Source organism: Mandrillus leucophaeus, unplaced genomic scaffold (genome assembly GCF_000951045.1).
Source record: "Mandrillus leucophaeus isolate KB7577 unplaced genomic scaffold, Mleu.le_1.0 Scaffold852, whole genome shotgun sequence".
In the NCBI taxonomy this organism is placed as follows: domain Eukaryota; kingdom Metazoa; phylum Chordata; class Mammalia; order Primates; family Cercopithecidae; genus Mandrillus; species Mandrillus leucophaeus.
Window position 1 is genome coordinate 257,915 of NW_012109275.1, and position 15,472 is coordinate 273,386.

The following is a 15,472-nucleotide window of genomic DNA, read 5'->3' on the forward strand; positions in this document are numbered from 1 at the left end:
TCAACAGTTAATTTGTTAATCTAATTTTTAATTATGTATATATTTTGCCAAACACCATATAGGATTTTCACAAGAGAGAATGTAAGACAATTAAGTTTGGATGGGGAGCTGAGAAAGTGTGAGTTTAAAGGATAGACTGGGTGAGCCGGCACCGATTTCAGGCCCTGAGCACATGGAGGACTGTCTGGGAGGGGAAGACCAAGCGGAACACTGAAAGGGAGAATTGGCATGGCATAGAAGACAAATGATACCTATGACACATAGTGGCTTGTCAAACTTCTAGAGGTTTCAGTTCCCTGCATCATTTGCTCACCTGTCCAGGCCCATCATATTTGCACACTGTAGACTTCGTAGGGCAGTTTCCAAAGTTAGTTTGGCAGGGGTCCACAGGCAAGCACACTCGGCCATCCCCATGGTAGCCTTCTTGGCATGTACAACTGTGCCGATTTGGTCCCAGGTACGTACAATGAGCACGAGGGTGGCAGATTTTTTGTAAACATGGATTGATGGCTTGAGGGGCAACAGCAAAATGAGAGGCAGTTAGTGAACAGGGATGGAGAAGGAAAACTGAAGCGTGAGCAACAGTGGATCACAGCTCATCAAAGCTGCAAAGGCAACTCACAGTTTTCAAACTCAGATATTTCCTTTCATTTCCCCCATGAACCAGACAGATTTAGGTATGGTCATCAGAAATTGTAAAAATATTGCGTTGATATATTAGTTGGCCATTTGGTGTATGTAGTTGAATATAAAACAGCATGAAAGAAAACATTAACACTTACAGAATTTGTAATATGTACTAAGCCCTGCTCTAAGAAGTTGGTATGTATTAACTCATTTAATCTTTACAATAATCCCTGAAGGTAGGTACCATTATTAGCTCCATTTCACAGATAGAAGAATGGAGACACAGGCAGGTTAAAGGTCATGTAGTCAGTAGAAGGCAGATCTGGGACTGAACCCAGGCAGTCTGGTTTGAGAGTCCATGTTTTTAACTGATACATAGTACAGCTTTTTATAAAGTGAATAAAATCAAAAAGATAAAATAAGAAGCATTAAATGTTGTTCTAACATTGATTAAGGTGATACGAAAACATGTAAAAATCCATATATATGATTTCATAAGAGAAGAAGTTGCCATTTATTAAGCATTTTGCTTGGCACTTTTTATATACATTTCACTCAACTACACAGAGAAGTAGAAATTGTCATTGTGTTAAGGAGGCTGTGAGGTTTTTTTTTTTTTTCCCTGTTAAATAACCTAAACATCTCAATGAATAAACTAGTGGAATCTAAATTCTACTCACGCTCGCAGTGTTTGCCATCGCCCTGGTAATTGGGAAGGCATTTGCATTCCAGTTTGTTTTCATCTTCAGTGGAAGGTGAACATCTGGAATTTTCTGGGCAGAGCAAGGCTGCACATTCAGGGATGGCTGCATAGGAAAATTGTTGAAGTACTTGCGTTAGTAGAATAACCAGTTCTTAAGACCCCAAACTGCAGTATTCCCTTTTATTAAAAAGCAATACAAACTCATTGTAACAATTAAAAAATTACAGAACACAGAAGTTAAAATTGTCTTCTTCTTAGTCTCCCAAAGTTGCCAATATCATCAGTCAATAAAATATGTTTATTTATAACATTTATCTGTATGATTTTGTAAAAAAATAGAATCCTGTTAAAATATTTAGCAATGTAATTTTTAATTTAACAATATACTATGAAAGTCTTTAAGGATCTGCCTTGATCTCTAGTAACTGCATAGTATTTCAAAAGACAGGTGTGATGTAGATGGCTGTCAAAAACTATGAAGGGTCTGACATATCAGCCAACTTGCAAAGTGAACAAGTTGGGCTGATAAAGTTTCATGGATGCTGGTAGAAGATACAAAACTTCCGGGTCAGAGTGGAAGTACAGCTTAATACTTACAGCAGGGGCAGCAGCCAGGGTATCAGCATTTTGGCACCAGTTTTTCCAAACCTCAATTCCCATGGGGCAATTCAAAGAGGACTAGACTGAGACATGCACATGCAGTGGGTTTCATTATAGGAGGTGAGCCCTGATCTTACGGTACCTAATTTTTTTTTTTTTTTTTTTTTATAATGGGCAATGTATTATTTAGGGACACGCAGGAGACAGAAACCACATAATTATTTGAACAGGGAAAGTTGTAATATAAATGATTATGAACAATTAAAATCATGACAAATCAGCCAGTGAGAGTTTAAAATAAAAGAATTCTAAAGAATAAAGAAATAGCAGGTCTATAAAGAGCAGCCACTGTATTAGGGCTGAGACAAGTACCCAACATACAACCTTCTTCCCTCCAGGCTGAGATCTGAATATCACCGGAAAAAGCATGGCATTAGTCACAAGCTAGCAAAGTTGCAGAGATGCCTTGACCATATTTGCTGGAAATCTGCTCTCTGGGGTGGCTGGCAGGTCATGCATGGGGAGGTCACAAGCCTTGGAACTCACTAGGTGCCAAAGGAATCTGCTAGGCAGTGGGCGCTGCTGGCAGCAGCAGCTAAGAAGCCACCTCTCTGTCATGCAGTGCACCTCTGTGTGTGGTTCAGGCCTGGGCAGCTCCAGACCAGCTGTGTGGGATTCAAGGGGTGTGTCCAGCTCCCCAGATGGCCAGCTCTTCAGGGGCCTTGCTATGCATGGAACTGAGGAGAGGAGTACAGAACAGCTTTCCCCTGGGCTGAGGCATGGGCCTGTGCAGTCTGGGGCTCCTGGCTGTGCTGCTACTTTCTAAGGCAAGCACTGGACAGTGTGCAGTGGCCAAATGCTGGAGGGAGCTGGGCTCTGCAGGAACCCAGCACTGGAGAAACTATGTGGGGCTAAGAAACAGAAAAAAGTTGTTCTTTGGGAGCCTGGTGAGTGAGTCAAACCAGAAACAGGGAGAGAGTCCCCACTTCTTCCTCTACAGTCCTTCTTTGATAAGGCTTCTCTACACTCTTCATTGATAAGGCTTCATGTTTTGCTAGCTAGCAAAGGAGAATCATTTATGCAGCCCAGCTCCATTATCACAGAGCAGGCAAAAAGGGTGATTTTGGAGCTGAGAGGCACTGGCAGTAAGCATGCCTGCCCTTTGCTCCTGAGGGAGATACTATGTCTTCCAAGCCTGTTCAGTATACAAACATCCTTGAACAGATGATCTGGAACAAAGAGCAGTCAGTGTATTGCTCTCAAGATGTGCACACATGTGAGAGATGCATGGAGAATTGTTTCCCAACAGTGGCTAGTTGAGTAAAATAGTTTACAGAGACTATTCTCCCAACCCTTTCATAAACCAGAAGTTTTGGCAGAAAGTGACTGCTCCTTCAGGATTACATTTTCCACCCCACTTTACATCCAGGAAAGGTCACGTGACTAGTTCATGCTGATGGAATATTGAGCAGAGGTTTTATATATTTTTTCCTGGACTTTCATAAGCAGGTGCCTCTCCATCTTCTCTTTCCCATCTGTGATGGCTGGAAGCAGAGTACTCTGAGGTACTAGAGAATGACAGAGTCACAAGATGGAAAGATCTGGATCCCTAATCACCATGTAGTGGGGAGCTGGCACTAGCCAGGAACACCCACATTGGACTGTTACATGAGTGAGAACTACACTTTTTTAGTGTTAAGCCAGAGGTTCCCAATAATTTTTTCATGGTACCCCAACATCAAAAGAAATACCGAAAAGGTTCATTTATTTAGCTGTTAGAATCACTTAGCAGCCATTTGAAAAAGTGACATGCTTAATAGAAAAATGTCTATTTTTAAGTAACCACATTGACCTACGTATAAGACATGTGAGTGTGTTGGACACTGCACAACTTCTCAAACTTTAAAATTTGATACAGATTGGAGACTGGCACCCTCATTTCAGTCACATTGATTTTTATGAGGTACTTGCCTTTTATCAAAGTAATCATTGAAAATGTACCTTTGCAAAGATATGATGTCACTGCAAGGAATTAGCGCGACCTCATGTTGAAATTGTGAACTAACTCAAGCTAGCCGTTCATGTGGTATCTGACAGATGTGTCTCTGTGTTTCCCTTAGAAATTTAAAATATCCAATAGTAGCCAGTGAATTTGATTATAGTACCTTGGGACACCCTGGCGCACAATTTTAAAACCATAGTGTTAAGTCATTGAAGTTTTGTGTTTATTTTTTATAGCAACTAGCATTATCCTAACTAGTATAGGATGTACCACAACTTATTCAACCAATTTCCTACTGGTGGGAATTCAAGTCATTTTCGGCTTGTTATCTTCCTACAAATAGCATTTCCATACATTTCTTTGATCATATATGCTTACCTTTGCCAAATTCCTGTCCTCTCCTGGGGTAAATTCTTAGAATTGGGGCCATAGAAGCATACTATAAGCATGTCTTCAAATTTAGTAAGTAAATTTCGCCCATAGGTTGTAGGAATTCACTGTCATTTTTTTCATACCCACAGATGGATACTATCTATCTTTTCAATCTTTGTAACGTAGTGGGCAAAACAAACAAACAAACAAACAAATAAAAATAAACCCCCAGGACTCCAAATATGACTGCATTTTAATATGTATGGGTGTGACGATTAGTGGACTTAGCACCTTTTTCATGTTTATTGCTGGTTTTCATTTCTTTCTGAGACAGAGTCTTGGTCTGTCACCCAGGCTGGAGTGCAATGGCGTGATCTCGGCTCACTGCAACCTCCACCTCCCAGGTTGAAGTGACTCTCCTGGGTCAGCCTCCTGAGTAGCTGGGATGACAGGCACCCGCCATCATGCCTGGATGATTTTTGTATTTTTGTAGAGACAGGATTTCTCTATGTTGGCCAGGCTGGTCTTGAACTCCTGACCTCAGATGATCCAGCTGCCTCGGCCTCCCAAAGTGCTGGGATTATAGGCATGAGCCACCACGCCCAGCCTGTTTTCATCTCTTAGTCTGAAATTTAGACTTTAGACTTTACATGAATCCAATTTTTTATTATAAAAATGTATCTGCCATGTGGATTTTAAATATTTTTGTCCTAGTCTCTTGTCATCTGGCTTGACGAATTATTATTATTTTTTACTCGGAAGCATATCTATTAGGGTTTTCCATTAGGCCGGCTTCTGGACTGGGTCTCCTGCCTTACTGAGAAGGCCTGTGCCCAGGAGTCCATTGGACAATGGCAGAAGTGGACAAGGAAGGGGACTGACTGAGGATCACAGAAGACCCGTCCCACCTATTTGCCTTTGCATTTGCACTGGAAGCTTGCATGGCTGTCCCAGCTACAGGAAGAAGGCAGAGGCTGAGTTTATGCATCCTGTTGCTACCACCGCTCACGGCATTTCAACTGCTTCCAATAAAATGAGTTTGCATTTGCTAATTTTCAATCTCACCCAACCCTTTCATTTTACAGGAGACTAAAGTCCCGAGGATAAGTTAAATGAGGCTAGTGGCACAGGCAGAATGACCGATTTCTTAACATGTCAGCTCCCAATTCACCCTTCAGAGCTGGCTCTGCCATCATGTGAGTTTCTCCTTCACAGAGCGATGTTAAGCTTTGCCAGTAGAGGGCGCTGGCGGGAGGCGGGGGCTCCTCTTTCTGCCTCCAGGGAGCCATGTGGTGCTGCTGCTGCGTGTTCCTTTGCTGCTGCTGCGGGGTCTGCTCAGGAATGATCTGCCCCAGCGGTGCACCCAGAGTTCCTCAGTGACTGACCTTGCTTCCTTGGCCTGGACCTAGTGACCACCTTCCCACAGCCCTCTCGACATAGACATTGTGTATTCCAGGTTTTTTGCCTGAGAGGTCCCTGATTTCTTGTGCCTCACCCACCAGCCTCAGCTCCCCAAGGCCCTGGAGGGTTGCCCCATGCCTGCTAGGTGACTGTGGTCCAGTGCTGGCCTGGATAAAACAGCAAACTTCTCGGCCACCCACCACATCCTCTCCAACAAGGTTTAAATCCAGCCTTGGGGACAGCCACCCCCTTCCAAATTTGTCCCTTGTTTGTTATGCTCCATCCTCTCTAGAGTTCTGTTTGCATTTTTACAGCTGCTCTCCTATCACAGCTTACTAATTATCCCTATTAAACTTCCCTTGTTTAAATCACCCCTCGGTTTCTAGCTCTTGATTGGACCCAGTATAATAGATTGCTTTCAGAATTTCCCATGGATTCAAATAACTTGAGTTCTAGCTGTCCTATTTACTAGTTGTGTGGCCTTTGGTGAATCACTTAGCCTTGGTGAAGCACCCTTTCCTCTTCCTTAGGGCTGTTAATGTGTTCCACCTTTGAGGCTCATAATTGAGAAGATGCTGTGTCTCCTTTACTAGGTGACTAACTTGTTGCAATGGCTTGTGTTGGCTTCCCAGCCCCAGTGTCCCTCTTTCCATTCTACCCTTCACGTGGCCTCCAGCTCAACCTTCCTAAAACACAGCTATAGCCTTGACACCACACTGCTTCTGTTCTCTCTCTTCCTCCTCCTTTCTTTCCCTCCTCTTCTTTTCTTTTCTCTTCTACATTCTCTTTTTAATTTCTGGTTTCTTTCCAGAAAACTTTTGGTGGTACCTTGCCCCTGCAGAGAACCAGTAACAGATACAAAATCGAAATACATACATTTGTGCCTATTTAATCTGGCATGGCATTAAGGAAACTAGCAGTACTTACGCTTGTCACACTTGGGACCAGTGTACGCAGAATAGCACTCACAGGTTCCATCGCCATCTAGTCCACTGTTGCACACCCCATGCACACAGTTGCACGCTGGAGACAGAAAGTGGGGGATTTTTATCACCTGACATAGACTGTTGCTAAACATTCTGGAAGGCTAGTATTTTCAGATCATCTTTGCTGAGACTCTGCATAATAAGGTGAAGAAGACCATGGATTTGAAGTCCTAGAGACCCTTGTTTGAACTTTGGTTCCTCTCCCTTTTATCAGCACCAGGATTTTTTTTTTTTTAAGTTTAACATATGGATAATAGTGCCTACTTCCTGGGATTTCTATAGAGTCAAGTAACATAATGTATATAAAGCATGGGGCATATCATGTGTATTGGAGTTCTTTCCCCTACTCTCAAATTATTTACTTCATCTTTGGATATCTCAACAAGAGAATTAATTTAGTGTCTTATATACACCTGCTATGTTTAAAAGAGAAAAGCTACTACTAACTCAATCACTGTTGGTAGCAGATATCTATACAAATAAGTCCTACCTATTGATGGGGCAATGCAAGGATAAAAAAAGGAAAATATTTGAAAGGGTCTAGAATAACCATGCCATATTTTCTAGCTTGATGTTTTAGCCCAGTGACAGATCATTTCAGGGATGATAAATGAAGGGCATTTGAAATGGATGTGAATGGTCAACTCTTTAGTTTGCGGTTGGTTTGTAGCAAGATTTACTATCAGGCTAGGCCATCAGCATCCTATGGCCAGCCCTCTCCGGAGCATGCTGTATTAGTTTTCTATCACTGCCATAACAAGTTCCACAAACTTAGAGACTTAAAACAACACAAATTTATCTTACAATTCCGGAGGTCAGAAGTCCAAAATGTACTCATTGAGCTAAAATCGGTGTTTCAGTTGGGCTGCTATTGCTCTGGAGACTTTGGTGGAGAATCTTTTGTCTTTTCTAGCTTCTAGAGCCCATCTTTATTCCTGGGCTCATGAAACCCTTTCTCCATCTTCAGAGCTAACAATGGCAGGTCAAATACCTCTCATGCTACCATTTCCATGGTTCTCTCTTCTGTCTTTCTCATCCTCTTACAACAACCCTTGTGATTACATTGGACTTACCTGGATAATCCAGGCTACTCTCCCTATCTTAAATCAGTCAATTAGCAACCTTAATTCCACCTGCAACCTTAAGTCTCCTTTGCCATATAACCTAACATATTCATAGGTTCCAGGGATTAGGGCATTTTGGGGGCTCATTTTTCTGCCTACTACACGTGTCTTCAGTGCATGTAAGCCAACTTAATATTAGCTCAAATGAAACATAATTAAGAAGATGCACCTGCTTAAAAACTTAACCAGAAATACCAGCAGAGCAAGGATCAGTGAAGTTTAAAGTATTCCAAACATCTAATAAGTCATCAAGTCCTTTGTTTTCTCTGTCTCTATCTCCCACCTTGATCTTCTGCTCTTCATCTCCACTGGTGCCATTTTTGTTCAGGCCTTTATCATGTTTTGCCTGGACTATCGCAGTAGCATGATACCTGGCCTCGCTATTTCTAGTTTCTTGCCTCTCCATTTCATTCTTTTCATTTGATTAGCAATGGCATCAGGGTGACCGTCCCAAAAATATCTCAATGACTCTCAGTTACCAACCAAATTAAAGTTAGATTTCTCAGTTTGGTAAACAATGGCCATTCCAACCTGACTCTAACCTTGGTAAGTTTTCATTTTCATCTTTCACCACTTTATTTTATACATCTTCAATTCTTAGCATGTGGGATGATTCATTCACTATTCATCATCCTTCCTTCAAAACACTTATGGAATACATATTATGTTCACAGTAACATGCTAGAGATTAATGCCCAAAAATAAACAGGACAAAGTCTCTGCCATCAAACAGATCACAGTCTAATGGCAGAAGAAAACAGCCAATCCCAATGCACTGGGATAAATGCTATGAAATGACCAACCAATGGGAGCTGGCCAGGAAAAGAGAAAGTGGGGTTGGCCCAGGGAAGACCATGCCAGGTGGAAGCAGCAGGAAATGCATCTTGCATGTTCACACCTCCAGGCTTTTCCTCTGCTGCGCTCCCTTTTGTGTGCTAACTGGAATCCTTGTCATCCTTCAAGGCCAGCCAAAGCCCCCACTTCTGTGTTGCCATCTCAGTGGTCTCCAAACAATCTGTGCTCCTCTGGCTCCAGCAGCACTTTCTTTGTTCCATGTCCACTATTGCATCCTATGACAACTACAACTTTGTTAATACCTGACAGCTGAAGACCACCGGGAGCGCACCAATGGTCAAATCAAGTCAGCAGCAAGGGTGAGCCATTCTGCGAGAAGTAGCAGTAGGCTCTTATGTCAGCCAGGACAGGCTGGATAGTTCTCATGGTCATCCATTGTTGCTGAGTCTCTGTTCAGACATGATTATTCCCTGGCCTAGTTTTTGTCTTTTCCTCCATAGATATAGTGAGTCTTTTGTCTGATGGTGATATTCTGCAAAATTCTTTATGCTTAGCAGCAGAACACCACAGCCTCTCCGGTAGCAACTAGGCCAGCAGCCAGGAGACAGCTGTCAGGGCTGCTGTTTTCTTTCTCAATCTGTATATTTTTCTCCCCTATTAGATTGAGACTGCTTGGAATGACCTCCCCACCTCTGTATTTCCCCACATGTTTTACGGTGCCCTGTAACAATACCAACAACTACGCAACTAAATTTTAGATAACGACATTGCCCAGCAGGGCCAGGATTAGGGTGAGGAGAGTGAAACAGGGTCGTGCAAGCGCAGAGCTGCATCCCGCTGTTATTTAGCATTTTGATGTTTCATTCAGTAATTTTTAAAGTATTATTGTCATAGGTTGAGTTTTGTCTCCCAAAATAATATGGCGGAGTCCTCATCCCCAGTACTTCAGAATGCTCCTGTTTGGAAGTAGGGTCATTGCAGATGTAATGAGTTAAGATCAGGTCATACTGGAGTAAGGTGAGCCCATAATCCAATATGACTGGTGTCCTTATGAGAAGGGGAGACACCACAGACACGATGGGAAGAGGCATGTGAAGAGGGAGGCCGAGATCGGAGTGATACTGTCACAACCAAAACCAGCTGGGGCTACCAGAGGCTGAAAGAAGCAAGGAAGGACCTTCTTCTAGAAGCTTCAAAAGGAGCATGGCCCTGCCAACACCTTGATATTTGACTTCTAGTTTCCAGAACTGGAACAATAAGTTGCTGTTGTTTTAAGCCACCCTGCGAGTAGTACTTTGCTGCAGCTGCCCTAGGAAATCAGTGCAGTTTTGATCTTGATTTTTGAGTTGTTTTGATGCCTCCTTAAATTTTTCACGCGAGGCCCCACACTTCTCTTTACTGAGTGCTTACTATCTATCAGGCATTTTGCCAAGTGCATTGCATGCATCATCTCATGTTTACCACATCCTTTGAGGTAGGTATCATTACTACCTGTGTATCACACATGAAAAAACGGGAGATAGCTAGCTCAAGTAGTCCCTCAAATAACTGAAGAATTAAATGGGATTTGCAGTGTCATCCTCCCTTCAAAACTCAATTGACATTGTTTCTATTTCAGCCAAGCACTTTGATATCTACCTATGGCTGTGGATTTTTGGAATAAACAAGTTCTGGAGAGCAGTAAAGTTGGTTATGGAGATAGTGGGGTGAGGAGGGAGTGTACTGTGGGCTCAGTGGAGAAGATTCAATTCAATTCAAAAAATATTTACCCAGCTTTATTAGGCACTAGGTATACAACATGTGAGTAATTGATAATATCTAAAGTCCAGGAGCTCACAGTGTAGTGGGAAGCCAGGCTCTAGGAGATACAGTGACAATTCCTGTCCTAAGTGTTGTCATGCAGCCATTGGAGGAAGGTGAGGGGCACAGAGGGCTCCTGCTCCCAACTCAGTGCAAATTGCGAGTGTTGTCCTTATCATTAAGATTGCCCTCCTGGCTGTGTGGTATTGGCCCAAGGCCCTGGCATGAGTCTCCCTTCATGCCATCTTCCACTACAGCCTCTCTACTGGATTAACTGCCAGGCACTGGCAGCTTTTGGAAGCCTCTGACGCTGCATTGCTGGCTGCCAGCTGCTGCCAGGAACGTGTCCTTGGGAAGGAGACGTGAGTGGCAGAGGGTTTCCCAGATGATCATTGAAAGAGCACTTGGTACTCGTTAACCAGTCTCAGTAAATCTCTAGAGACACATAAAACTTGGGTGGTATAACTTTAAAGTGGTGAAAGCCATGGCCATGCTGGTCAGAGGGATGGTATGCACAGCCTCCTGTGACGTGCCCCATAGCAGAGTAATCTGCTCCCTCTCCTGTGCTCCCATAGGATCTTGTCTGGGCTGTGCACACTGCATCATCACAGTCGTCACCCACATTTCCAGCTCCTTGGGACTGGGCACCTAATCTCATCACTTGTAGGATCCACATCACCTGTCTGGTGTGTAATATATGATGGACACTCACCAGAGGCAGACTGGGGCAGCGCTTGGGGGCCCAGGCTCTAGAGTCACACACATGGGGTCAAAACCTGCCTCTGCCCCCATAATAGCTGCACGGCCTTGAGCAACCCTCTCTGCTTCTTCATACATAAAAGGGGAACCCCCACCTCCTTTGGAGAGTTGTAGTGAGGATCCAAAGAAACCCCTCTGCACATGGTCTGACACACAGGAGGTGCTTAGCAAATACAAGTGACTCTTCTTAACAGTACATGGTTGTGGGATTGATTCGGGGATCATGTTAGAGAAAACGGGCTTTGCAATCTGGCTAGCTGGAAAGGACGCACTGAGCAGGCTGCGGTACTGGCAGCAGAGATGAAAACTTTTGGCTGCTGCAGCTCGAAATCATCTCTAAACCAACGAGCAGTCTAGGAGGAGAGTGCTACCACAGAAGATTACAGACAGTGTTAAAAATAAACTGCACCTAATAGAGCTGTCCTACTTCCAGGCAGAATGGCCATCTCCCCGGACCAATGTCTCATTGGATGATACAACACTGGCACCCAGTGGATGCCTGGATGAAAAGGTTTGCAGTCTCCATAGTCCTTGTCAGTGGGAAACAACCAGCCATTGCTGAGTCATTCATCCATCCATTCATTCATCAGTGACTCGCTTGCTGTTGGATTATTTTTGTCCTCACTTAATACTTACTTCTATTGATTGAGTGCTTGTGACATAATATTAGGAGCTTTACTATGTTGTCAATCCCATGAAATTGATATTATTATTCCTGTTTTATAGATGAGAAAGGCTTAGGGGATTTAAATAGCTTGCCCTCGGTCACACACCAAGTAGGGTCTGTTTCAAACTATGGTCAAACTGAGTTTAAAGCCTGTTCTCTTAATTGTTACATTCTAGAGCTGTGGTATTTAATTTGGTAGCCAGAAGCCACATGTGCCTATTTAAATTTGAATTAAGTGATATTTAGTGCAATTTGAATTTTAACTCCTTAGTTGCACTAGCCCCATTTCAGGTGCCCAATGGTCACATGTGGCTAGTGGCTACTGTATGGGACAGTGCAAACAGACAATATTTCCTTCATCACAGAAAATTCCATTGGAATCCATAGCTTGGAAGTTTTTCTCTTGGGTCTCAGTTTAAGTTTCCAGTTTTCTTACCTAAAAATTTCGGTGTTGAAGCCATCTTTCTCCCTTTCACTTGCCCTTTCTCCATGACACCAAGTGTGAAGGGAGGATCCTTCCTTTATTTGGAAATGTTGGGAATTTCCCTGTGCGTCTCTGCTCAACGGTAACCAACACCAGTGTCTTGGAGATAACATGGGTCTTCTTCCTCATTTGTCATCTCCAGACAATTTACTAGGCTTTCTTGGGATCTAAGCAACACTGGATGCTTTCTTTACTCCTTCCCATTTCAATATATATTTAGCATATGTGATTTAAATTCTTAAATGGCAGGGAAGGGTAAATTTGGGAGGAGACATGCCATTTCTATACAGTTGACTGATTACATTTTAGTCGCTGTCCTTTAATGTAATGTTTAAATTTAAAAACACATGGGATACCAATATCCATTGTTTTTTGGGTTTATTTATTTATTTATTTGAGATGGAGTCTTGCTCTGTCACCCAGGCTGGAGTGCAGTGGTGTGATCTCGGCTCACTGCAACTTCCGACTCCCAGGTTCAAGTGATTCTCCTGCCTCAGCCTTGCAAGTAGTTGGGACTACAGGCCTGCACCACCACACACAGCTAATTTTTGTATTTTTAGTAGAGATGGGGTTTCACTGTGTTGGCCAGGCTGGTCTCAAACTCCTGATCTCAACGGATCCAGACTTAGCCTCCCAAAGTGCTGGGATTACAGGCGTGAGCCACTGAGCCCAGCCCCAATATCTGTTTTAAATTTGCTTTTGCTAACAGCCTTATGAAATAATCTCTATAGAACGGTGGGTGAAGAAACACCTATGATTAAGGGATGCTAGGGAATAATAATCGTAACATTTATTATGCACTTATTATCCCATTAAATCCTCTCTAAAAGAGGCAATGTTAGATAGCATGCTTCATAAAGTCTCCATGATTAGCAGTCCTAGAGCTGAAACCTTGTCTGAGTCTGAAACCTGGGTTCTAAAACCATGCTTCTGGGTCAGGAGAACATCACTGGAGCAAACTAGATAATTCATTCATTGATTCATCTAGTCATATATTCACTCACTCATTTATTCATCCAACAACAGTGTAGTGAGTGTCTACCAGGCAGGCAGCAGGTAGAAGGTACTGGAAATAAAGATACCACAACACCTGCCTAAGAGGACCTTATGGATTAGAATAAGGCAATGCCTCTGCAATTGCAGATAAAATTTATTACAGAGTTTGCAAACTTATGGGGGTGGGATGTGTTGTGTGTGCATAGGTTTCCTTGCCAGAAATATTTGAATCGAAGCAGTGTCTACTGAGTTTAATTTTTCTATGAAAGTCAGAGCCCAAGTGGTGTTGGCAAAAAGCTACCCACATCTTTTTGGGAGATGAGGATCTAGCAGACACTGTTTCTACCATACCCACATTCTTTAGACCTTAAAGACTGCGATTGTGAGCCTTCCAGCTAACTTCCAGGATCCACAGCTCTTAGCCTGAGGGTTTTGTGTGAACCTGAGGATGGGCACTCTGCCTGGGTGCTCCCTAGACACTCTTAAGTAGCAGGGGGTGAAAAACTCTCCCCACCTGACTATGTGTATTAATTCCCTGTCGCTGCTGTAACACATTGCTACACACTTAGTGTCTTAAAACAACACAAAGTTATTGTCTTACATTTCTGAAGACAAGAAATCCAAAATCACCGTGCTAAAATCAAGGTGTTGGCAGTGTTGCGCTCCTTTTTGGAGATTCTGGGGAGAATATGTTTCCTTGCCTTTTCCAGCCTCAAGAGGCCACCCACATTCCTTGGCTCATGGCTTTTCCTTCTTCAAAGCCAGAAATTGGCGGACCAAGTCTTTCTCACATCTTGTAACTCTGACACTCCTCTTCTGTCTCCCTTCTCCATCCTTAAGGACCCTTGTGATTAACACTGGGCCTTCCCAGATAACCCAGGATAATCTCTTATCTTAAGGTCAGCTGATTAGAAACCTTAATTCTATTTGCTACCTTAAGTTATGTTTGCCATGTCAGGTACCATATTCCCAGGTGCTAGGGATTTGGATGTGGACATTTCAGGGAGCCATTATTCTGCCCACCGCACTATGGGTCCCTCTCCCCTCAGGTGAGATGACTGAGCTGTGTGTTCTGCACCAACCCCTAGAGCTCCCCGGGGCATCAGGCTCCAGTGGTCCACAGTGGCACTTGGATTAATAATGTCCTGTTTATTTTCCTCACATTACTTCCTCACATCCTCGTGTTTCCTGGGATCACCATTCAAATAAACTAACTACTTGTTACTCGAATCTCTATCTCAAGTCTACTTCTGGACACAGCCAAAAATAAGAGAGTGAACAAGCCAGTCTCAAGTTTGTTTCTTTAATTTGGAGCAACAATCTCTGACCACCTTAGGGAATTATTTGTGAACCCCCAAAAGGAAGGGAACCATTAGAATTAGGTGGGGCCCACGGTATAATTGGAAGCCTATGGATCTATGCGGAGACCAGGATTCAGAAAGAGCCCAGAGAAAAGTTGGGCAGGCAAGGAACAGCTAGCGGTGGAATCCTAGAGCCTGGGGAGAGGGAGTCATAAAGATGGCTGGAAGCATTTCTGGGGAGTAGCTGACTGCACATGCCAGGGCTGAGAACCTCAGGAAACACCGTCTCTGTTTTCAACGACTGCATTTAACAGTTTTGTTGTCAACTTTTTGTTTTCCCTATGTAGACTTGGTTACACATGTTAAAGTGAACTAATCATGGCTTGATAAGGACTCTGTACTTCTCTATTTGAGTCCTTGTGGACGAATTGCAACCTGGCTTAATAGGTAGACAAGACTGAAAACCTAACTTAGGAGTATGCGTCTTAACAATAGCTGAGTCTTGGCCAATCCCAGCGGCTGTACTCCGATCATTCATATACTGCTGAGTGTTCAAACTATGTTCAAATAAGGCAAATGCCGAGCTGTAACCAATCCAGCAGTTCTGTACCTCACTTCCGATTTCTGCACGTCATTTCCCATTTTTTGTCTATAAATCTTCCATCACATGGCTTCACTGAGTCTCTGAATCTGCTGTGATTCTGGGGACTGCCCGATTCACGAATTGTTCGTTGCCCAATTAAACTCCTTTACATTTAATTCTGCTGAAGTTTCTTTTTTATCACACATAACTATTCAGTGTTTTCTCCTCAAGGAGTAATCTTCCCTGTGGACTGTCAACCCTTACAAATGTGG

At 43.1% G+C, this 15,472-nt stretch overlaps 1 protein-coding gene across 1 annotated transcript in view; it reads right to left on the bottom strand.

The window, feature by feature from the left end:
- The window catches only part of STAB2 (stabilin 2), a 166,792-nt gene that overhangs the window by 123,694 nt on the left and 27,626 nt on the right, over positions 1-15,472 (bottom strand). Inside the window, exons 6-8 of the mRNA XM_011968635.1 lie at positions 6,633-6,728; positions 1,308-1,433; positions 314-510 (exon numbers count right to left, since the gene is read on the bottom strand). Of these exons, the coding sequence (XP_011824025.1) occupies positions 314-510; positions 1,308-1,433; positions 6,633-6,728 (419 nt within the window). The remainder of the gene's footprint in view (positions 1-313; positions 511-1,307; positions 1,434-6,632; positions 6,729-15,472) is intronic.